This window comes from Vulpes lagopus, chromosome 10 (genome assembly GCF_018345385.1).
Source record: "Vulpes lagopus strain Blue_001 chromosome 10, ASM1834538v1, whole genome shotgun sequence".
Taxonomy (NCBI): domain Eukaryota; kingdom Metazoa; phylum Chordata; class Mammalia; order Carnivora; family Canidae; genus Vulpes; species Vulpes lagopus.
In genome coordinates, this window is record NC_054833.1 from 66,448,030 (window position 1) to 66,473,634 (window position 25,605).

General features: G+C 43.5%; 1 protein-coding gene across 5 annotated transcripts in view; it reads right to left on the reverse strand.

The window, feature by feature from the left end:
• Positions 1–25,605, reverse strand: part of SPECC1 (sperm antigen with calponin homology and coiled-coil domains 1) — a 228,542-nt gene that overhangs the window by 96,478 nt on the left and 106,459 nt on the right. For all 5 annotated transcript variants that reach the window (XM_041771937.1, XM_041771938.1, XM_041771941.1 and 2 more), the window contains one exon: positions 12,327–13,906. In XM_041771937.1, the coding sequence (XP_041627871.1) occupies positions 12,327–13,906 (1,580 nt within the window). The remainder of the gene's footprint in view (positions 1–12,326; positions 13,907–25,605) is intronic.

Here is a 25,605-nt window from a genome sequence, read left to right on the forward strand (position 1 = left end):
ATGTGCTATGGAGCAGCGTCCTCTGCTGGTGATCCAGAAACAATGCCTCCAAGACCCAAGCGATCCCCTGCAAACTCCCAATCTCTTAAGCCCATAAAGTACTCGCAGTTACAGTGTTTCTTTAAAGAAATACGATATTAACTTAACATGATGGAGAACACCAGCTGAAGGCACAGGCAGAAACACTGGCACCAGGGCAGGGCAGGCAGGCACTCGTTTCACCTTTTCAATTCTTAATCAGTGAATATTTTAAATACTACAGAAAAGCACCCAGAGGGACAAAGTAACCAGGTGCCTAAACAGACTTAACAATTAATTATGTTTTGCCACATTTGCTAAATATTTTTCCTTTAACAAGATTTAGTAAAATCCTAACCTTCTCTCCCACCCTAGAGAGTAATCTGCATTATCCTAAAAGTGGTGCATGGTTGTTGCTTGGTTTTTCACTTTTACTACATATATATGTGCCTATGTTAATACTGTTCTGTTTTTAAAAGAATTTTTTTAAGATTTTATTTTTATGTAATCTCTGTACCCAACGTGGGGACAGAACTCACCAACCCAAGATCAAGTGCCACATGCTCCGTGGACATAGCCAGCCAGGTGCCCCGTTTTAAGATTTTTATACAAACCACATTACACTATAACATGCTTTTGCAGTGTACTGTGTTACAGCTCATTGTATTATATGGTAATATGCTTCTGTCCTGTCCTATACTAATTATGCCTTTGTAAAACTTATTTTTTTTTTGTAAAACTTATTTTTAACCACGTTTTTGAGATGTATCCACATTGATAGCCACAATGCTCTGCCATTACTTTACGTTTTTCATGGTATTCTGCTGTCAGAAAATACTATTTTAGAATGAACTATGCCCCCTTTTTATAGTCCTTTAATTAATGTTGCCAAGTAGCTACATATTTACCAATTAATGTAAGCCTGGTATATAAGAGGTTACTTCCTAGACTTGGGGGGCATCCTCGCAAACAATAATTTTTTCTTTACCATTGCATCTCACGTGTAAAGTCTGTGGCTGTAAGCTCTAGGCGGGCGGAGACCCTGTTGGCTCTCTTCACCAGTGTATGCCCTGGTGTGTACACAGCATCAGACACATGGGGAACACCTAGTGAACATCTGGTGAATGCATGAACAGACACTGGACAGCAGGACTCCACTGTTTTTCAATTGGGACACTGTGACAAGGAATAAATAAACAAAGAAGGAAAGGAGAAAGGAGGGAATGAGAGAACCAGCATGGGAAAGAACCAGAGCACGCTAACTACCTTAACGTGAGCACTGTTCTGTGAAACCTGCATTTCAATTATAAAGCTGTGTGGCTCCGAACTGCATTGGAAAATGTGTCATTGTAGCTGCTTTTGCACCTCTGGGTGGCTAACCTGGAGCCAGACTGCCAGAGTTTAAATCCCAATTCTGCCCACCTAAGCCCTGTGATGCTTTAATCTCTCTGTCTCGGTTTCCTCATCTGAACAATTACACGAAATGATACACATACAGCGTGTATCACAGTGCCTGGCATGTGGTGAGCGCTCAACAGAAGTTGCCATTTCTCTCATAACTGTCTTTATGTCTTGGGGTAACTGCCTTATATCTTGGGGTATGCAACATTAGATGATACTGTAACACAGGTCCAAGAAGACTACAACACATGAACCAGACCAAAAGTCTTTTACCTGACGACAGCGATATAATAAACACTAGGTGACTTTCAGGGGAGAAAAGAGGCCCTGTGTTTTAAGTATAAGAGGGTTGACGTCCAACCACCGCTTCAGCAGAGCAGTAGAGGAAGTAGGACCATGGCTTTCTGCAGAGCTGGCCCCAGGCTCCATGTCAGGGAACCCTCAAGCTCAGGGCCACTCACCTGGCATCTAGAAACATGCATGTTACTTGGGTGGGACTCCCATGGGTCAGGAGTGAAACTGGGATGGTGTAGCCAGGGAAGCAAAGGGTTGAGCATCCTCAGCCTAAGTGGGAGGGTGAGGTGGGGGTCCTCCACGTGCAGCTGAGGCTTCTGGCCTCTCACGGGCCTGGACCCATCTTTATGTCCTACAAGTGGGATGGTCATCATCACAAGCACCCAGCAGTAAGCAAAGTGGTGGGAGGAGCTGCTGTAAGATGTGCTGTGGTCTGTTGGGGCCCGCGAAGCTGTAAGTCAGTCTACAGTTTCAAATCACACATCTCATTCTTCCTGCCTGATTTGGGAATAATTCTCTCAAGTTAAGCAATATAAGGCTCTTTGGTTAAAATCGCCACCACCACCACCACCACCAAAAACCCTTAAGTAACTTCACAACTTCTTTCTACAGGAGCTGGCTGGGTTGTAACAGGCAGGTCTCTTTATATTCATTTTATAGCTTAACCAGTGGAGAGAGGGAGAAGGTAAGCCACTGGAAAAGAACAATCCCATTTATCAGGTAGCAAGGGCCAGCAGCATGTACTCCCATGACCCTATAGGATGCCGTCCCCGTGTCTGGCCTTCCTGCTGGCCAGTTCTTCTGAGTCTGGCTCCTCTGGTTCAAGGACTGAGCTATCACACAACCAGCACTGTGCTTTCCAATGTCTCCTGTTTGAAAAAGAAATCACTTTCATACATTCCAAGGATGATCTCTCGTCTTCTATAATCAATGTTCTTTAGAACCAGGGCGTGCAGAATTTTATTACCAACAGAGTTGGATGAATTTCCCCAGGGAGCCATGGGGAGCCCTAGTCCTTCCCGGAGAGAGATGGATAGTTGGTGGTTGGAGACAGTCCTTGAGCTGTGACAATGGCCAGAGGCAGATGGCAGCAGAGACCACTCGCAACTCCCCAGAGGGTTCGGTCTGCTCTCCTGCCCTCCAAGACCCGGGATGCACAGACAGGCAGGGCTGCCCTGAGAGAGACACGGCTGGTCAGATGCTGAAATTGAGCAAAACCTATCGTCGAGGGTCTGCACCCCCAGCGACTAGAAACTACTCCTGTCTCTTCCAGGGTCAGGCCAACCTTTCTGGCCTGAGAATTTGCCCTTCTCTTCCTGCCACATTCCTGCCATTTCCACCCCACTGCAACACCCACCCCCCTTACCTCCTGCTCCCTTCAAGACTAAGGTTGTAAATCAAACAAAAGGACGTGTCTTGATGACTCAGGTTTTCACTGTGAATTTCTCTACTGTGTTCAAATTAAGCAAAATTCTCCTAATTCCCTGAGACTTGAAAGGTTGTTTTCTTCCAACCAAAAGCCTTTGGCCTGAAGACCCTATATATCCATGCTAGAGTCCTTAGGTCTGCTCCAAATGTTTCTCTATCTCTTCTTCATTGCCATGGAACCAGAAAGCAGCACAATTCAGTGATGAGGAGTTAAGAGTTCTGAGGTCAAGGAGCCCTGGGTGGCTCAGCGGTTTAGCGCCTGCCTTTAGCCCAGGGCGTGATCCTGGAGACCCAGGATCGAGTCCCACATCAGGCTCCCTGCGTGGAGCCTGCTTCTCCCTCTGCCTGTGTCTCTGCCTCTCTCTCTCTATGTCTCTCATGAATAAATAAAATCTTAAAAAAAAAAAGAAAGAAAGAAAATAAAATCATAAGGAAGAGGGGCATCTGGGTGGCTCAGTGGTGGGCATCTGCCTTTGGCTCAGGGCATGATCCCAGGGTCTGGGGATCCAGTCCCGCATCGGGCTCCCCGCAGGAAGCCTGCTTCTCCCTCTGTCTGTGTCTCTACCTTCTCTCCCTGTGTCTCTCATGAATAAATAAACAAAATCTTTTAAATAATCATAAGTAAGAGAAAATACGTTTACAGTACTATACTTTCTGGAAAAAACCCCACATATATGAGGACCCATGCTGTTCAAGGGTCAGCTGCATGTAATACTAAAGTAAATAAACTTGGAATGATTGCTTGAGTAACTTTACCATGAGTAAGAATGTATTATTTTTGTTGTGTTTGTTTTTACACCTGAGTTGGTTCCTCCAAAACTCCTTTTGCTTAATTCCTGGCCCTGTTCTGAATACGTACTGCTGGTGGAGAGCCATGTTTCATTCATGCTGGCCAAAACTTTTTTTTTTTTTTTTGGGCAATGTTGCTCTGCCAAGGGAGAGGAGAACATGCTAATTTAGTTTACACTTTTGTTATGGAAAAAGAAGAATGGCTATAAAACACTGAAAGCAGAGGGTACAAGTCTGTATTTCACTTTGGGAATTTTCTAGATTTTTCAGATGAGTGTTCATGGAGGGGCTTCCCGGTGTTCACCCAGGACAGGCAAACGCTGGGGCTTCCGAGACAAGTCCTAAGGCCAAGTTAAGGGAAGAACTGTGGTCTGGCCTAACCTTGGGGAAAGAAAGATATTAACATGTCTAAAAGGAAAAATGGGCCGCTCACAAGGGAAGGGGGTGGAGGGACCAGCCCAGGAAATACAGCAAGGGAGAGACCATGCTGGGTCCATGGAAGAAGGAGCACCCCTCCTCCAAGTTACATGGAGACACAGAGAGCAGGGCAACAGATACTGGGGGTCTGGTTCCACTGCAAGAGCAACCTTACCCAAACATAGGCTGTTTCTGCCAGACTCTCAGGTTCAGCTCCCATCCTGACCCCCCATCTCCCACTCCATGCATAAGGTTGCAAGAGCAGAGCCCTAAGGGGGTAAGGGCTGGGGAGTGGAGGGAGCCGCCAGTCACAGCCACATGTGACTGCTGCGTGTCCTGGACCACATGACTGCTATGTCTGACCTAATAAAGGACAAAAGGGCATTCTGGCTTTACAGAGGACACTTCCTAAGCTTCAGCTCCTGGTGCAGACAGCAGGCTTCAAGCTCTGCACTACAAGGCTGAGGCCCAAGGCACAGTTCCTGGGCAATGCCCCCTCCCCCCTCCTCGAAGGCTTCTAGCTGCAGAGCCTGCAGCCTTTCCCCAAACTGCCTGGGCAAGTGTCTCCTTTTGACTTCCTCAGGAAAGCTGGAAAACAGGCTCTGTCACACAACTTCTTTTTTTCTTTTTCTTTTTTCTTTTTTTTTAGAGAGACAGAGCATGTGCAAGGGTAGGGCGGGGTGGCGGAGGGGCAGAGAGCGAGGGAAGGAATCTTAAGCAGGTTCCACCCCCAGCTCAGAGCTTTAGATCAGGACCTGAGCCGAAACCAAGAGTTGGACGCTTAACTGATGGAGCCACCCAGGCGTCCCCACGTAAGTTTCTTACTCCTTCTTTCCAGCTGCTCCACCCAGAGAACTGATCAACTGCTGTCAGCCAAAGGCACTGGAGAAAATGAGGAAACTGTGTGAGCTGAAGACACTGAAATGTCCATGTCTGCAGCCTAGACAATTCAACCTTAACTAACTCTCCTGAGTACTCCGTGCATGAGGCACAAAGGGGAAGTTATCTCTAAGTTCTCCTCTGAGACGCCAGGGGTGGATGGGGAGGGGGCTTTCATACAAGTGATCCTAGCTGATCTGACGTGGGGACAATGACCCCATGGGCTGAGGGCCCCTCTGAAGAAGCAACACTGTGGTTGAGACCTAAAGCTTAAAAGGCAGGGCCAGGAGAGTCAAGGAAGGGGAGTGGACAGGGGGTGGGAGGGGTGCAAGAGCACGTTCTGTGGAGGGAGCCCCCCACAACAAACGCCTGACACAGGCAAGGATCAACCAGGCAGGGCCTGCGCAGAGAGGGAAGGGCTGAGACAGGTGGCGGTGAAAGCAGAAGGCCACCTCTGGGTATGCATCAGGTGAGGTGTTTGGGGCAAACTGCTGAAGGCTTTACAATACATTTAGGAGATCACCATGAACACTTGGTAGAGAACAGCCAGGATTAGGAAAAGTGGACCATATTCAGCCCCCTTTCAGGGGCTGCGGCAAACAGCCCTCTTACCTACCCAGTCGCCATTCTTCCTTTCTTTCTAAGAATCCCCGTTTTTTTTTTTTTTTTTAAAGATTTTATTTATTTATTCATGAGAGACACACAGAGAGAGAGAGAGAGAGAGGCAGAGACATTGGCAGAGGGAGAGGCAGGCTCCATGCAGAGAGCCCGACGTGGGACTTGATCCCTGGGCCAAAGGCGGCACTAAGCTGCTGAGCCACCCGGGCTGCCCTAAGAATCCCCATTTTGTTATAAAATTAGGCTGTGATCTTGTCATTTCAAGGAAAGTGGGCGGAGCGGAGGAAGGGTGTGTATGACCCAGGTCTGATCAAATACAAAGGGAAAGCTGCTAAGGGAGCTCCTGGGGAAAAATGTTCTCCAGATAGGACTGAGATATCTATCTGGCAAGCTGCTGAGCCTCCTGCCTATCAGGACTGTGGGGATCAAATGCTGAAGATGCTGTGTACCCTCGGCAGGAAGGCCGACAGAATCATCGAGCTGCCAGCACATGGCCCTGATACGTCACACAGCCTCTGGACTATAGCTACCAAGTGCCTCCTGACTTCTGATTACAGGAGCACTAGGTAGTTGGCTTTGGTCACGGACACAAAGGGTTTCTGTTTCTTAAAGTCCAAAGCATCACCTGGGCATCCTCACGGACCACCTGCTATGTAAGCCAGGGTTCAAGGTCTCTTCAGTTCTTCAGAGTCCTATTCTGCTGTCATGGTTACAGAATCATCTAGTTGCCACATCTTTCTCTCGAGTTCTGCTTTTTTTTTTTTTAAGATTTTATTTATTCATGAAAGAGACAGAGAGAGAGAGAGAGAGAGAGGCAGAGACACAGGCAGAGGGAGAAGCAGGTTCCACGCAGGGAGCCCGACATGGGACTTGATCCTGGGTCTCCAGGATCACACCCTGAGCCAGAGGCAGACACTCAACCACTGAGCCACCCACGTATCCCTCTCAAGTTCTGGTTTTGCCACTTGTGGCCAGTGCCTCCCCTAATTAGTTTGGCCTGCTGACCAATACTGGTCACACAGGGATTACTGTACCTCTAGTTTTCCCCAATTACCCAGAGCAAGTGTTTCTTTATAATCTCCCTTCTCCTCTGGAAGAGACACCTGAGTTTCTGTAGAAAGAACTAAATCCCAGGGTGCCTGGGTGACTCAGTTGGTTAAGCATCTGCCTTTGGCTCAGGTCATGATCCCAGGGTCCTGGGATTGAGCCCCACATTAGGCAGGCTACCTGCCTGCTTCTCCTTTTCCCTCTGCCATTCCCTCTGCTTGTGCTCTCTGCCTCTCCCCAACTCTGTCAAATAAATAAATAAAATTTAAAAAACAACAACTAAATCTCTAAGGATACCACCTGTAAGCTTTGACTTTGGGGGAAAAATCAGTATTTTCTTTTAAAACTTCTAGGTTTCAAGCCTTATAGTATTCTAACCTGAAACTAAGATCTCAAACAACGGAAAATCTGAACATCAGGAAAACATAAACCTGGATTGCATTATAGTCCAGAAAAACAATAATCCTATGCAATGACATTCTGCTTGCCAGCTAGGGCAGGCATATATGTGGCTTACAGGAGGCTGAGCCTTCAGGACTCATAGTAATGAGACCCCTCCTCAAAGTTGTATGGAGGCATGCTTCATAATCATACAGTAAGTTGCCAGGAAAATGTTTATGTTGGATATCAGAGAAGCTGACAAAAATAGAGATACCAGCTGAAGACAAAGAAATTAGAGAAATAAAAAGCAGTCTCCAAAATAATCACAATGACTGCAAATGTCCTACCAATTTTCCATTTACTGTATGAGGAACAGATCCACTCCGGGCCCCTCCCCCCAAAGTACATTTCAAGTCTTTTCAGAGGCTCTTGTAAAGATATCTGAGTCACTTATGTAACTTAGCCAAACTGGGAACTTATACAGACTTACTAAATCTATCAGAGCATAGGATGGTTTGGTATTGCTTTTCCTCTCTGTAAATAGGTGATTTTGTTCTTTTCTCATACTATTCACCTTCCACAAAGAATTAAGAGTGGATGAATACAGAACGGTATACTCAACGGTAGATGTTGTTCGCCACCAAGAAAACTGCTTGGTGATTAACAGGACACTCACCTTGACATCTGCTTAAGGCAGTTAAATGTGAAAATTCTATGCAAAAATGTCTAGTGAGGCAACTGAGAATTGAAGAATTAGAATTTACTCCAAGAATGTGAGGACAATTTAACACTAGACCACTTTAGAAAAATTTGCTGTTTAACTTACCTCATTAACAAGTTAAAGCAGAGAAACCATCCCGATCACATAAAAACTACTCTAAGATCATAGCAGATAAATAAGATCTCCAGGAGATGTAGAAAAATTCTATCTCTAAACTTAAAAAAAAAAACAAGCAAAATATATGTATAACTCAATAAAACGTATGCAACAAGTGCCTACAAGGCACCCTTGATAAAATGTTGTATGCACTCCTTTTAAATCAGGAACAAGGCCAAGCTCCCTCCACCACCATGCTTCTATTCAGTGCTATACAGGAGATGGCCTGCCCAAGGTCACAGATTTAAGCATTAGCTAAGTCAGGAGGCCCCAAATTTTCCACTCACCAATCTGCACTTCACACCCTTTTCATTATAGTTTTGGGCTAAAAGTACTCCTATTCCTTTTGCGCATGAGTCCCTTACATCTCATCACTTGAATTCATTGTTTCTGGTGGATTAGTTGATACTCTGCCCTGGGACTACTACAATTAGCTTCCAGTCAGCCTAGAAAGTCTGGGTTTTACCTTTTTGAAGATAACACAGAAGACAGGAAGGTTAGTACAGGTTATGACTCCACTGTAATTACAGATCAGTACCCCTGTACACCTAAGACAGCACAAAATTAGGGGTACCTGGGTGGCTCTGTTGGTTAGGCATCTGCCTTTGGCTTGGGTCATGATCCTGGGGTCCTAGAATCAAGCCTACGTCGGGTCCCCACTCAGCGGGGAATCTGCTTCTCCTTCTCCCTGTGTGCCTCCCCCACAGCTCATGTTCTGTCTCTCAGATAAATAAATAATATCTTTAGAAAAAAAACAACACAAAATCATACACCTAGGACTTTGATACATATAAAAGAAACTTTATGTGACATGGTGCTTCACATAGTCTTACCTCAGAATACCAGCTAGAGCCTCTTTCATCCTACTGACAAATTTCTGATCATTCTAATCAGAAAGACATATAAGGGGATCCCTGGGTGGCGCAGTGGTTTGGCACTTGCCTTTGGCCCAGGGCGCGATCCTGGAGACCCGGGATCGAATCCCACATCAGGCTCCCGGTGCATGGAGCCTGTTTCTCCCTCTGCCTATGTCTCTGCCTCTTTCTCTCTCTCTCTGTGACTATCATAAATAAATAAAAAAAGTTAAAAAAAAAAAAAAAAGAAAGACATATAAAAATATGGAATATATGAATAATATAAGTAACAGCTTGATTTAAAACATATATACTGTATCTTCCACTCCACAGAGAATGCAAACTTTTTTTTCCTTTTTCTCCAAATTAGATTTAGTTTGTTCCAGAAAACTCTAAAATTTATTGTCTTCGTGTAGCTAAAGCTATAACAAAAGGCAAATTCATACCTTTAAATGCTTTCATTATCAACCAAGAAATGACAAATACAGAATTTTACTCAAAAAACTCAGAAGAAACCAAGGAAATGTGTAAAAGCAGAATGAGAGGATTAATAAAGGCAAAAGTAGAAAGAAACTAATCAAATAGATTAACAGTAGAATTGATTAACTAATCCAGCTGGGTCTCTGTATTCAAGGAATGTGGAGTGACATGCTCTATCCTTCTGAGTAAGAAGATTGAATATTTTAATTATGTTGGTACAAGTTTGTACACATGTGCAAACATGCATAAACTGGGAAAACATCTGAAAAGACACACAGCAAAATGCTAGCAGTGTTTTTTCTCCAAGTGATGGGATTAAAGGTAATATTATTTTCTTCTTTATATATTTCTGTATTTTCTAAACCTTTCGTAATGAATATATTTTTTCCTGATCAGAAAAAGTTAAGCTACTATCTTGAGATAACTAAATTATTTCTTGGTGATACATACACTTAATGGGATGTCAACCAAAATACAAAGAGATGAAGGACTGAGGGAGGATTTCAAGGTGGTCACCTGAGAGATCAGGCTTTTTGCAACAGAGTGACGGAGGGGAACCGATTCCATAGACATTAAAACTTAATGTAAGGCAAACTGGGTGGCTCAGTGGTTTAGCGCTGCCTTCAGCCCAGGGCTTGATCCTGGAGACCCGGGATCAAGTCCCACGTTGGGTTCCCTGCATGCAGCCTGCTTCTCCCTCTGCCTGTGTCTCTGCCTCTCTCTATCTCTCATGAATAAATAAGTAAAATCTATTAAAAAAAATGTATGGCATGTTTAAAAAAAAACTTAATGTAAAGCTACAATTATCAACTTAAATTTCAAATGGGCACCTGGCTAGTACCTTCTATGGGACTGCTTCCACACTTTCAATAAAATGCTGTAAATTTAGAACTCCAACAATGATAAAAAAAACAAAAACAAACAAAAAACCCTCCTAACACTGCCTACCACTCAGGTCGTCAGACAGCCCGATGCCAGAATCAAGTTGCAACAGACTAATCTTAAGGCAGATGAAGTGGAGAGAAAAATCCCCCTTTGAGCTCATGGCACAACTTGTTTCTTAAAACAGTGACAAGCCCGGGGCGCCTGGGTAGCTCAGTTGGTTGAGTATCTGACTCTTAATTTTGGCTCAGGTCCTAATCTCAGGATTGTAGGACTGAGCCCTGCATCAGGCTCTGTACTCAGCAAGGAATCTGTTTGAGATTATCTCCCTCTCCCTCTGCCCCTCCTCTTGCACTTACACTTGCTCTTGCTCTCTCTCCCAAAAAATATAGAAATAAATCTTTAAAAAAAACAAACCAACAGTGACAACCCTGCACTAAGGTGGGAAGGGGCTTCAACCTCTCTCACCAGGGGAGCCCAACATCACAGACCCAGAACTTGGAGGAAACAGGAAGTAGGAAGCCACCTGTCTATACCTCTCCAGCACTGCTCTGTGAGCTAGCAGAATATAATTACCAGCAATCTTCAACATGTAACAAAATTCCAGACTGATTAAAGGATTATTTTTAAAAAATGAAATAGTGATCATCTATGTGATTGTGGGTTGGAGATCTTTCCCAGTGAAGAGGGGAGGAAAAAAGAAGAATGAAGACCAGATTTGAATGACCTAGCAACTCAATACCATGCACTGGCAAGGGTTCAGGGAAACAGAGAAGCTCCTGAATCTGCTGGTGGGAACAAGCCAGTAAATTTCTGGGGGGCAAATTGGATTAATGTATTGAGTGTCTTTAAAATGGTCATACTCTGACACGGTAACCAATGTTTAGGAATTTTTCCTAAGGAAATAATCAGAGAGATATATAAAAAAAAAGTATTTACAATATCGAATGACTGGAAAAGAACAACAAACAAGTGACCAGTAGAGTACATATGAAATATTTATATAATAGAATAATGGCTGGCCTTAAAATCATGTTTCAAAGAATAATGATGCGAATATGCTCGAAAATATTAAATTCAAAAACAAAAAATACAAAAAATACAAAAACAAAACAAAAAAAGAAAAAGAAAATATTAAATTAAAAGAGTATGTACAAGATGAATCTAAAAAGTTTTTTTAAAGATTCATTTATTTATTTGAGGGAGAGAGAGAGAGAGAGGGAGGGAGGGAGAGCACACAAGGCACAAGGTGGGGAGGAGGGGCAGAAGAAAAGGTAGAGAGAATCCCCAACAGACTCCCCACTGAGTGGGGAGCTGGATACAGGGCTCTGTCCCATGACCCTGAGACCATGACCTGAGCTGAAATCAAGAGTCAGACTCCCAACCAGGCATCCCTAAAAAAATTTCTTTAACTTGTGGAACACACACACACAGACACACACACACACACACACAAATCTGAAAGAAAACACCAAAATAGTGACTATATTATTAGTTGGTAGGGAAATTAGGGATGATTTTAATTCTCTGTTACTAGCAGCCCAAAGCATGCTAACTGATAGACCTGGATAACTCATTCTGAGCCAGTAAGACTCAGCTTATTTGTCACCTCTTTCAAGAAGCCCTCCTACACTATCTTCCTTTCTCCTCTATTTTTCTAGGTGTTCCTCCTTGGCACTGGACCCTGAGCTTGTCCTCTGTGATGTTCTTTATCCCTGCATCGTACTCACGCATTTGATTCACCACATCCCCACTACACTGTGTACTGCCTGTAGTCAGAGATTGGGGTGTTTTGTTTTTGTGTCCCCAGTCTGCCTGGAATGGAGCAGATCTTCAAGCTGGAATGCTGGATTCATGCATGAAATTGAACAAAGAGAATCTCTGTGCTCTGTGAATCTCAAGGTCAAGGAGGGCAATACTACGAAGGATGAGCAAACACTGGTACAGAGGTATCTCCTTACCTTGGCCAGGAGGCTCGAAACATGTTTAATTTCAGCATGCGCCTTTACTAATTCTTGCTTGAGCTCAGCACAAGAGAGTTCCAGCTGATCTTTCTCAGCTCGAGCAACTCTTAACATTTCTTGAACTTCACGACCTTCTGCCGTTGGTGCCATGGGACTGGTATCCATAGCTTTCTGCTTCTCATTCTCCAAATGAGCCTTCAACGACCCATTTTCAATCCGCAGCCCCTCCAACGTGGCTTTAGACTCTTCCAGAGTTTTGGCCATTGCGCCGTTATTTCGCCGTTCCAGTTCCAGAAACCCATTCAGTTTTTCGTTTTCTTCCTTCAGGTGTTTGATCATTTCTAAAGCTCCTTGGTTTTCTTCCTCCACTTTCCGTAAGCTACAGGTCAGCTGCTGCTGGATGTTGAGCAGCTTCTCTCTTTCGAAGCGGCCCTGGTCGAGAATTTCTGCACATTTCTGCTCCAGTTCAAGGATTTTCCCTTCTTGGATATCGGGTTCTTCATTCTTGACTCGCTCTTGCAAAAGATTCAGGAGCTTCTCGTTCTCCTGACTGAGCTGCTCGGCCCTCTCTCGATGCTGATGAAATGAAGTTTCTAAAAGAGTCTTCTCATCTACCAGTTTCTCATTTTCGGCTGTCAGTTCCTGCACCATTTGTTGCTGGTCTGATAGTTCTTGCAAAGTGGCCTGCAGCTCCTCTGCTGTGCTGTGGTGGTTCTCCTCCATCTTTTGTATCTTCTCTGTGAGGGAAGCCAGGGACAGTTCGCTTGCATTGTTGGGGGAGCTGCCAGTGGTGGAACACTTGGAGCTCTTAAAGGGGTTGCTGGTGGAAGACAGGGGTCGGGAGGGGGTGTCAGCTGTGATGTGCTCAAAATCAGAGGCATCTGGGGACAAAGAAGCTTTGGTAACATCGCTGCTTGAAGAACCCGACGGTCTTAACGCGTGTTCATGTATGTTGCTCCTATACTCATCGATTTCGCCTGACAACTGATTTCCAAGTGGACTTCCAAAGCTGGATTCCTGAGTCATGGACGTTGGGCAGCTGCTCTCACCAGTGGGGCTTGTGCCTCCATCTGAATTTGGGGAATGCTCCAGATAAGTCAGTTTCTCCCTCAAGGCCCGGTTTTCCTCCTCTAGATCTGCAAGCTCTTTCTGAAAATTCTTGTTTTTCTCCTCAAGAGCTCTTACCAAAGGTTCTGAGTCACTTGGCAAGATAGACGTTCCATCTAGATTTGAGTCTGACATGTCAGCTCCTTCGGTGCTTGGAGTCCTCCTCTCCTTGCATTTCTTCAGTTCACTTCGAAGCTTGTTAATTTCACTATCTTTCGCTTTGGCTTCTGCCAAAAGTTCCCGAACTTGGGACTCCAGCACGGCCTTTTCCCCAACTTCATTCTCTTGCTTGGGTCTTGTGGAAACGGTCCTCAGGTGCTTAGTAGGGGTGGGTGTGCTAGAAGAAGTTGGACTGGACACCGACTTCCTGGGGTTGGAGGGACCACGTGGCACAGTTCTCTCCCTTGAGACAGTTACTGACAGTTCTCGAGGAGCAGGAATGCCTGTCCGTTTGGTGGTTGTCACAGCCCCTAAGGACGGAAGGAGTGAAACCGATGAAACAATACAAGTACTTTTATAAATGAAACCCAGGTGACTTCCCTGGGTTCCCCTCACCTGGGATAGTGAAGAAGGTGGTTCTTGCCCTTTATTCATGCCCCCCACCCAACCAGGCCCTGCTCTAGATAACTACTTGGGTCTGATCAGTTTCTGTGCCTCCTCCCACAGCCCTTTACTTTGGGGGAAGCTGACACCAAGCCCGAGCTCCTCCACATAATCCCATCCCAGCCATAGTTGCTGATTCAAGGCATGGGCACATCCCTCAAGTGAAGTCAACAGAACAGCAGAAGAGGTTTTCTGAGTAAGACTCTAGAAGATTATCACATATTGTTAGGTTTTGTTCCAAAATGAATGACGGAGAAATTAAAAAAACAAAACAAAACAGCAGAGCCAGGCAGTAGGTTCGAGAATGCTTTAATGGGGAGCGCTCCTGGGCGAGGTTCCATGACTCGGAGAGGTGGCCTGAGTCAGGGAAGTCGGACCGGGGTTGGGGAGTGTGGGGGTTTTTAAGCCTTATTGGTTCTGGATCTGGATCTGGGTGGGTCCCTTGCCAAATTAGGCAAGGGAACACTGTGTCCCTAGGTGATTGGCTGGGGGGTGGGGATAGTACAGATGATGGGGAGGTGGTCCCTGGCTGGAAAGTCCTGGATGGAAAGTTTCAGTTTCCTGTCTAGGCTTCGATTTACTAGAGATGACGTGGTGGTCATGACTGCTTTGGCGGGAAGATCAGCCATTTTGACCCAATTTGAGATGTCCACCATTTTGGGTGCGCCTATCTCTTAGCCAGCCCAACACACATAAGTAAGGGATCATAGAAATCTGGAAATGGCTACAACCTCTTGTCCTCACAAGAGGAAGGTGAGAATGCAGAGTATAGAAAGAAAGAAACCAAATTCTTGGTAGCACTGTGGAATCGGCCAATCAGTCAACCCTGGAGAGTTTGGCCTAGAGCTGGCCTTCCAATTATACAGACCAATAAATACCCTTCCTACAAGTCATCTTGAATTGGGTTTTCTGCAACCTGCAACTTTATGCATTTGACAACTAAACAAGAGCCTTCTGACAAAATGCAAGTTCATTCTGAATTTCTTAAACATTTAAAAAGAATTCATCAACATCTTGTGGATGAGCATGAATTTGATTAAAAAGTCACAAAACACAAATGATACTGAATTAAGACTAATCTAATCCAATGACCTACTGCTTTTATCAAGAGTAGAAATGGTGTGCTTATTTGTATTCAGAGAAACAAGAACAAATGGAATAAGGACATATTATATGTATCTATGGTACAGTTTTAAATGTTAAAGGGATTTACATAATATGGAAATGATACAGAATTTAGAGTATTTATAATAGGAAATGTAAGGTAAGGAACTGTTTCCTACCTTTGTCTATACTACAAGATTATAAAAACTTTTGGGGGTGAAAACCCAGACATCAATCTCCTATATGCTCTGGAAATGAAACCCACCTCAGAGGTTAAAGTATAAATGAAAGTTTTGGACCTATTTTACAAACTCGAAGACTATTTGATGAATCAAGGCTGAATGCTATAACTTATCTAACTCTGCACATTGGGTTGAGAGTCCCCAGTAACAAAGGGCCCTAGAAAGAGACACCAATCTCTAGGCCTCCATAAGGTAGGAAGTGTTGGGGGAATGTCTCCAATGAGTGGCAGCAGCCCCAGTCGACTAGGACAGAAGCAAAGCCCAACAGGCACGGTAGCCCTAAGCCTGCTGCCAAGACCACTACTAAGGAGCACCTGCAGCTCTGAACATCCTGAAATCAGAGGTGATGATGTGAAGGCCCATGGCATTCACTGCTGTGTCTAACAATTGAGTGCTTTTTAAAACTTTGACACAATAAAGGCTAAGCTGGGGTGGGGGGCACCCAGGTGGCTTGGTTGGTTGGGTGGCTGACTTGATTTTGGCTCAGGTCACTATCTCAGGGTCCTGGGATCAAGCCCCTATTGGGTTCTGCACTAAGCAGGCAGTCTCCCTCTCCCTCCCTCTGCTCCTCCACCTGATCATGCTCTCTCTCTCTCTCTCTCAAATAAATAAAATCTTTTTTAAAATAAAAAAAGGGTGGGGCAGCCTGGGTGGCTCAGTTAGCACCGCCTTCAGCCCAGGGTGTAGTCCTGGAGACCCGGGATTGAGTCCCACGTCAGGCTCCCTGCATGGAGCCTGTTTCTCCCTCTGCCTGTGTCTCTGCGTCTCTCATGAATAAATAAATAAAATTTAAAAAAATAAAAATAAAAAAGGGTTAAGCTAGCATACTAATATATAGAAAAACTATGGTTTTTGAAGTGACTTTTCAAACTAAGTTATTGAAAAGCTTAAAGTACTATGATACACACTTAGTACTTTTAGGTACCTGGCTTGCATCCTGCTTAATGAAGAAAACCCTCAGTGAAGAAAAGATTTTTTAAATTATTCTTGTAAAATGAAGATTGCAGTCGCTAAGCAATAAAATGTTTTAGTAACACTGTTTCTCTAGAGTGAAGTAATCCTGGCGAGGGCCCTCATGAAAACGGAAGAGCAACTCAAGTTTTGCTGTAACCACTGTCAGAGCAGGCGGGCGGGAGAGTCCAACACTGATTATCACAGAGCTGCTGGCTATTTTACAGCCACTGAAACTCAGGTACCTTTTCAACTGTTCGCTGGTTCCGAGGATGGGCAAGGCTCAAACAGACAGATCAACTCTGTCATCATTTCCAGCCGAAGGTGAACTCCTCCCTTCTGCTGCCAAATCTTACTTCTATTCTCCACGTAGACGTTACGACTTGCACCTTACCTAAACTACTAGGAATTTTTTTTCATGTCAAAATACATTTGTGAAATTCATCCAGCTGCAAATTATGAAATACACAATCCAGCTGTATTTGTTACTACATCCGTTCTAAAGTCACTACTATTATTGTTTTCATAAGTTCTCTTTATTTAAAAGGTTCTTTCCATCTCTTGTATGCATTATTTCCAAAACCGTAATTACCAGAGGCTTTGTTTACAGGGTAGCTAACATTCGCTGTCAGACCAAACTAAGGTTGGTGTGTGGCTGCTCACCCCTCAACCGTGTGGGTCTGTAGCCCAAGTACCCCTTGTCACGGGCAGGGTGGGCAGGAGTGCAGTGCCGGCAGTCCTATCGCTCATAGTGTGATAGTTAGAAGGTTCCACTCCTCAGAATCCACCTCAAGTACTGTAAATTAAGAATCCTCACTGCTGAACCACACATCCTGGAACCCTAAAACAGAGCACGCCCCCTGACACATACACCATGGCAAGGGTGACGCAGAGATAGCAAGAAGCCTGGGCCGATGATACAGGAACAGCTCGGCTGGCACTCTTATTTCTTCGGTCTTTTCCCCATCTTCACAACAGACCATCACTTATTCCTACCAAGGCGGGCTATCTAACTGCATGAAGTTAAAATAAAAGCACCTGGGTGGCTCAGGGGTTAAGCGTCTACTTTTGGCTCAGGTTGTCAGCCCAGGGTCATGGGATCGAGTCCTGAATCAGGCTCCCCACAGGAAGCCTGCTTCTCCTCTGCCCATGTCTCTGTCTCTCTCTCTGTGTCTCTCATGAATGGATAGATGAAATCTTAAAAAAAGGGGGGGGGGGGCAGATCCCTGGGTGGCTCAGCAGTTTAGCGCCTGCCTTTGGCCCAGGGCGTGATCCTGGAGTCCCGGGATCTAGTCCTGTATTAGGCTCCCTGCATCAGGCTCCCTGCATGGAGCCTGCTTCTTCCTCTGCCTTGCCTCTCTCTCTCTCTCTCTCTCTGTGTGTGTGTGTCTCTCATGAATAAATAAATAAAATATTTTTTTAAAAAAGCAAGCTCCAAATCACAATTGGTAAGACTAATATGATTTCAAAAAAAAAAAACATGTTTGATATGTTACATTTTAAAATGCCAAATGAGATATTCTATTGTGCTCGATCCCAGGCCCATCAAACTCTGTATTCATAGATACACATGCTAGAAATGTATAAGGAATACTGACAACAGTTGAGTATTAAGGTGGTTGAACTGTAATTTTCCTGTTTCTTTCACAGTGTTACCTTTATGTAATAAATTAAAAAAAAAACAGAAGGCAGAAGGAGAAATCCATCATAACAATATACAAAGAAGTAAGGGGGTAGGAAAAATAAATCTTTTTGGAAAATAAAAAGCATGTTTAAAATGATAGCACGACCATTTAAACCATAGATCAGATGACTGTCTTAAGCAGCAATTCTCATGAGCTGAAAATAAAATATTCTCAGTCCCTTTTTATTTTATTTTAAGATTTATTTATTTATTTATGAGAGACACAGAGAAAGAAGCAGAGACATAGGCAGAAGGAGAAATAGGCTCCCTGTGGGGAGTCTAATGTGGGACTCCATCCCAGGACCCCGGGATCACAACCTGGGCCAAAGGCAGACACACTCAACCACCGAGCCACCCAGGCACCCCTCTCAATCCCTTTTGAATTTCCTTGTCTCACTCTGAGAACATGATACACATAGGATGTTCTTTGCTAGGTCTTCTCCCTACCATGCGCTGACGAAGGAAATGGTGACATTCTGAAATGACTGATCTTTCATTTTCTCCTACAGGAGTTCACTGAGGACCCGTTTGGTGGGAGAGATGGAAATGAAAGTCCACCATGTCTGCTGTCTCACCTCCGAAACACAAGAGAACTTACTCCTTCGGTCTCTATGAATCTAAACCACTAGGATATTTTTTACTATCATTGTTCACAAATTTTTTCTTGAAAAGTTCCAATACCATATTTATTGCCAAATTTAATTTCTCCCCTCAATCTCCATCCCTCTCAACCTCACATGGTCCTTCTTCCCTTTATTCTCCTTATCCATGTTTGGAGGAAGCATTAATCATGTTTCAGATTCCCCCAGTTGAGGAACCTCAAAAACATATTTAAAACATCCTCCCCCCTTTTCTCTTTTGGTAACCAACCAGTCAGTCACTAAAACCTGCTGTTTCTGGGAATGTTTCTATATTTTTCCTTTGTTTTCCTTTGGTATGGATCCAGTCCAAGGTCTTAAGACTGTGCTGTCTAAATTTCTGAACTGTGCTCACAGGTCTTCCTGATTCTAGTCTCTCCCAGCTTGGAGACATAATGGACCAATATCCCTTAAATATTTTGCTCACTGTTCTGTTAGAGAACCTGTAAGCATTCCCGTCTGCTGCATCAATGTCAAATTTCTTCCCTGGGCTTTCAGGGTCAGGCATAATAGCATCTGAATCAACATATCCAGTCTTCTCATTTTGGGGGTTTTCTCCTTCCAACATGCCAATTTAACCCACTCAATGTCCCCAGTAATACCTATGACTTGTTGGACAGTATTTCCTTTCCACTGGATCCTTCTGATGGGCATTTAAACATGCTTAACTCTCTTCAACTAAAAAAAAAAAAAAAAAATGGGGGCACCTAACTGTCCCAGTCCATAGAGCATGTGACGCTTCATCTTGGGGTTGTGAGTTTGAGCCCCACATCGGGTGTAGATTTTATTTATTTATTTATTTATTTATTTATTTATTTATTTATTCATTCATTCATTCATTCATTCATTCATTCATTTATGATAGTCAGAGAGAGAGAGAGAGAGAGAGAGAGAGAGAGGCAGAGACACAGGCAGAGGGAGAAGCAGGCTCCATGCACCGGGAGCCCGATGTGGGACTCGATCCCGGGTCTCCAGGATCACGTCCTGGGCCAAACGCAGGCGCGAAACCACTGCGCCACCCAGAGATCCCTTGGGTGTAGATTTAAAAAGAAATCTGGAGCCTACGTCATCCTCCAGCTAATACCTAATTTATCTCTTGTTTATTGGTTGTCTTCTCTTCTCCCCCTGTCATTCACTTCTCTACCCACTGCCATTACTCAACCAAAACCATGCCTGCTGAGGTCATTGATGACCTCTACGTGGGCAACACAATGGACATCTTTGATCCTCTTAGCAGAGCTGACATAATTCCTTCCTTTCTGAAGCATGCTTTCTCTTCGCTCAGCAACTGTCCTCTCTCACCTTTGCTGGCTCCTCCTTCTCTCTCTGCTTCTCCTTGTCAGAAGCCTCATACCTAGATCTTGGGCCTTTTTTCTTCTAACAAATTATTTTCCTGGTGATTCTACTCCATCTCATGATCTTAAAATACCACCTACATACTGATCATTTTCTAATTAACTCTCCCATTTGGACCTTTCATCTGAGCAACAGATCTGAATATCAGACTACTTACTCTATAAGCATAACTGAATTATAATAAAAGTATCCCAAACTAGATTAAAGGCATAAAGGCAAGGCTAAGAAAGAATGACCAGAATATGCAAAAGGCCTGGAGTGCAGAGAGTCCTGGCAAGGAGGTGGCTAATGAGGAAGAAGGTTCATTTATAGAGGGCTCAAGGAAGGCCTCACTGATAACTTGAGAGTTAAGGTGATATACACCCATTAAACAAGGCCAGGATGCTTGGAAGAAAGAAAAAAGCACAAGAAAAAGCTCTCAAAATTTTAAATATATATACATATATACATTTAAAATTAAAAGATTCAGTAGGAGGGATGGAATGCAAAATCAAGGAACTCTTCCAATATGTAGGGAAAAAAAAATGAAAACAAGATGGAAAGAGAAAAGATAAATACTTAGGACCAATCCAGAAGATCAAACAATCGATTTACAGAAGATCCAGAAATCGGGGCGCGCCTGGGTGGCTCAGTTGGTTAAGTGCCTGACTCTTGATTTTGGCTTGGGTCATGATCTCAGGGTTGTGAGATCAAGCCCTGAGTCCTGTTCTGTGCTCAGCGCAGAGTCTGCTTTAGATTCTCCCTCTGCTCCTCCCCATCACCAGCTTCACCAGCTTGCATACACACATACACTCCTTCTAAAAAAAAAAAAAAAAGATAATTTTTTTTAAAATTTAAAGATTTTATTCATTTATTTGGCAGACAGCACAAACGGGGAAGTGGGAAAAGGAGCAGCAGGCTCCCCACTGAGTAGGGAGTCCAGTGACTCAATCCCGAGACCCTGAGATCATGCTTAAACTGAAGGCAGACACTCAAATGACTAAGCCACCCAGGCACCCCTAAATAAATAAATAAAATATTAAAACAACAACAACAGCAACAAAAAAGAAGATCCAGAAATATAGACCAGTGGAAACAGAGTGAAGGAAATTCCCAAAGAACTGATGTGAGAGAATACCCCAAAGCAAAAAAACATGAGTCTCCAGAACCCATGTCAGGCAAAATGAATGAAAAAAGACCCACATGAAGTTACAATACACCTTTTATAAATTTTCAGAACACTAAAAATGCCTTCAAGTTTGGGGAAGGGGTGTGAGCATGAGATTGGCCATCAACATTCATAATAGCAATACTGAATTCTTGGAGGCAATGAAGCAAATGTCTTCAAAATTCTGAGGGAAAGTGAATTTCAACCTAAAATTCCATACCCAACCTAACTATAAACCAATCAGAGAGGTAGAAAATACATTTTGAAACATATGAAGACTCAGGGAAAAAAATTAAACTGTAACACCCTTTCTAAGTAAGTTATTTGAGAATGTGCTCCAGGAAAACAAAGGAATAAACCAAAAAGAAAGAGGATGAATGATACTGGGAGAGCAGTGGTTCTAACAAAGGAAACCAGTCAAGGGAAATCTCAAGAGGATACCCACGGAGCAAGTCTGAAGAACAAATCCAAACTGGGCCAAGAGAATAAAGTGCCTCTGAGGGGACATTTCTTTGAAAGAACATCTGATTGGATGCAGAGTATGAAAAAAAAAATGAGGATATAACAAAAACTGAAAAAACCAAAAGCTTCATAAAAAAGAAGAAGTTGCATAAGAAAGGACACAAAATCACAACACGACTTTGCAGGGAAAAACGATATATACATATATAGTCAAAATTACATTGCAACTCTTTCAATTGACTTGTAGGCAAAGTGTGCAAGACTATTTTATAGAACACTGGAATATTATCCTAGCTAGCAAAAAAAGGTTAAAGAAGAGGGGTGTCTGGTGGGCTCAGTTGATAGAGCATGTGACTCTTGCCCCCAGGATCATGAGTATGAGACCCATGTTGGGTATACAGATTACTTAAAAAAAATTAAAAAGCTTAAAAAAAGGTAAATGTACAAATGAAAGGAACTGGGAGGTAGAAGATGTGGAAAGATCTGGCAGAAACAGTAGTGACAATAATATTCAACCCATCTTAAAATGGAGAGTCAAAGATACTATATAAAATTGGCAAAAGAAGAAATAAAGAAGGAAAATGTTACTGAAATAAAAGATATAACCAAGAAATGAACTTTAAAAAGTGATATCTTAAGACTCTAGAAGGAGGGATCCCTGAGTGGTACAGCAGTTTAGTGCCTGCCTTTGGCCCAGAGCATGATCCTGGAGTCCCGGGATCGAGTCCCGCATCAGGCTCCCTGCATGGAGCTTGCTTTTCCCTCTGCCTGTATCTCTGCCTCTCTCTCTGTCTCTCATGAATAAATAAATAAAAATCTTAAAAAAAAAAAAAAAAAGACTCTAGAAGGAGGTGAAATCCTCATCTATCAGAACAGGAGTCAACAAAATGTCTAAATTTGAAAAACTAAAAAAAAGCTATGTCAGGAAAAAGCGAAGACAAGTCACAGACTGGGAGAAAATACTTGCAAAATACATATCAGAAAAAGGGGTGTTATCCAAAATATACAAAGAACTTAAGAATAAGAAAATGAACGACTTGATTAAAAATGGGCAAAATACCTGAACGGACACCTCACGAAAGAAAATACACAGATGAAAAAGAAGCATATGAAAAGATGTTCCACACCACAGGTCATTAGGGAACTGTAAATTAAAACAACAATGTAAAAACCAGTACACACCGATGAGAATGGCTAAAATCCAAAACGCTGACAACACCTCATGCTGACAAGGCTGTGGAGCAATATGAACTCTCCTTTATTGCTGGTGGGAATACAAAATGGTACAGCCACTTGGGAAGACAGTTTGGCAGTTCCTTACAAAACTAAACATACTCTTGCCATGATTCAGCAATCACAAGCCTTGGTGTTTACCCAAATGAATTGAAAAATTATGTCTACATACAAACCAGCACAAAGCTGTTTAGAGCAGCTTTATTCATAATTGCCAGAACATGGAAGCCACCAAGATGTCCTTTAGGAGGTGAAAGGATAAACTGAGATACATCCAGGCAATGGAATATTCTTCAGTGCTAAAAAGAATTGTGCTACAAAGCTATGCAGAGACAAGGAGGAAACTTAAAAGCAAATTGCTAAGTGAAAGAAGCCAATATGAAAAGTCTATATACTGTATGATTTCAACTATATGACATTCTGGAAAAGGCAAAATTATGGAGATAATAGAAAGATCAGTAATTGTCAGGGGTTGGGGGGAAGGAAGAATTAGTAGGGGCAGCACAGATGATTCTTAGGGCAGTGAAGGTATTCTGTAAGATACTATAATGGTGGATACATTTGTCCAAACCCATAGAACATGAACCCTTATGTAGATCATGGACTCTGGGTGACTGTGATGTGTCACTGTAAGTGCATCAATTGTAACAAATGTACCACTGTGGTGAAGGATGTTGATGGTGAGAGAGGCTGTGCACATTTGTGTCGGGGACAGGGGTTATATGACGGTCTGTGCTTTCCCAATTTGCTGTGCCCAAAACTGCTCTAAAAGTCCATAAAAAAAAAAAAAGGCACTTTGCGCAAGTATAAGTAGTTAACTTTGATATGTGGGACAACAAACGGGAAGGTGTAGGGCAGTAACAGTTTTGCTTTTTCATGACAAGCGCCCCATCCTATTTCATTTCTAACCTGTGCATATACTACTTTGATAATGAGAATTAGGAAAAAGAAGTGTGAATGTTTGTGAATACAGTGCGGAAGTAGGTAATCAGTAGTCAGTTGGTTTTACAGGCAGCACTGTTCCTTTGGACTTAGAACAAGTGAGATAAAAGAAAAAAGTTTCAGGCAATGCAGCAAGCAGAGGCACTGCCATAAGGAACTAAGTCTGTTATCAAATTTCCAGCCCCACCTCACCTGTGGCAGAGAGTAATTTTTTCCTAGCTAGACTGTCCTTTGGGGAGTTTCAACAGAGTGTTTTCTAGAGATTCATATATCTCATATTAAAGTTAATGGAGGGGATCCCTGGGTGGCGCAGCGGTTTGGCGCCTGCCTTTGGCCCAGGGCGCGATCCTGGAGATCCGGGATCGAATCCCACGTCGGGCTCCCGGTGCATGGAGCCTGCTTCTCCCTCCGCCTGTGTCTCTGCCTCTCTCTCTCTCTGTGACTATCATAAATAAATAAAAAATTAAAAATAAATAAATAAATAAATAAAGTTAATGGAAACTCCTTTACAAAGCAAACAGAGGAAGAAGAAGCACAAAAAAATTCTACACAGACTAATGAACCAATTACTTGCTAATTTTGTTTCCTTCCCTAAAAGCACCATAGGGTCCACATTTAGAGATGGTTTGGGTAACAGCTTAAAAGTTTTCTGTCTTGTCTTCATTTTGCGCGCCCCCCCCCCCCAGTGCCAAATTAATTTTGCTCACACTCCACTTACTCAGCATCTTGGGTTAGTTTAAAACACTTGTAAATCTGCAATCTTTTTTTCCCAAAGAGTCACACTGTTCCACGGCCACCATGAACGAAGCTCCATACAGAGAGGGCCTGTGAACAAAAGACCTCTAACACTCAAAAGGGGCTCTGGCCTAGGGAGGGTACAGTGACCACTCTGTGCTGGGGTAAAGGCTAGATAAGGCAGGAGACAAAGCGGCAGTGTTACGAGAAGAGGTAATAGCACGGTCTGGATGGCTTCTTGCAGGTGTCCCACACAGCCGGGAGCTGGCATTGCCAGGAGAAGCCAAAATGCAAAATGGCTCAGGAAGGGCCATTTGAAAAGTGCAAAACAGGTGGGGGTCATCTCGTTTCCACTGAAACTCAGGTGGCTGGAGGAATGGTTGGTCCCAGAATTCACTCTGTATGCTGATTTGGTCTCCTCACCCACTGTGTGGGCCAAATGAAATCCTCATTACCTAACTAAAGAGACCGGTACCTCTGGCGCAGGAAGTGTACCCCCAGGGTCTCTAGGCAGCAGACACTAGGAGGAGGAGTTAAGGATGGTGGGGCTTTAGTGAATTAGAAGATCTGACTCTCCATATGCAGCCCTTCTTTCAGTAGAGATGAGAAAAGATCGACTTCCCAATTTGTGAGTCTTTTTTGGGGGGGTGGAGGTGGAGCCCAGCCCGGGGCTGGAACTCACAACCCTGAGATCAAGACCTGAGCTGAGATCGAGAGTTGGATACTTAACTGATAGAGCCACCCAGCGTGCCCCCACCAATTTGAGTCTTGATGCAACTCAGAATGATCCATTCTAGATCACAATTTAGCTCTGACTCCATAAAATACACACTTGGCTCAGTGATAGCTCTACTCCATGGCAATGGAGTGAGAAACTTCCAAGTTCGACCGTTAAAAGACACAAAATTCACCTGAATTTGCAGTTACAGGAATCAGGGAATTAGGTGGACTGGGCATGCTGAAATGGATTTAACTGGATTACCATCATTTTTTGTTCTTTTTTTTTTTTCTTAAACCACACATAGGTCAAAACGCTAAACTTAAGGATTGACCACAGTCTTTACACTGGGAG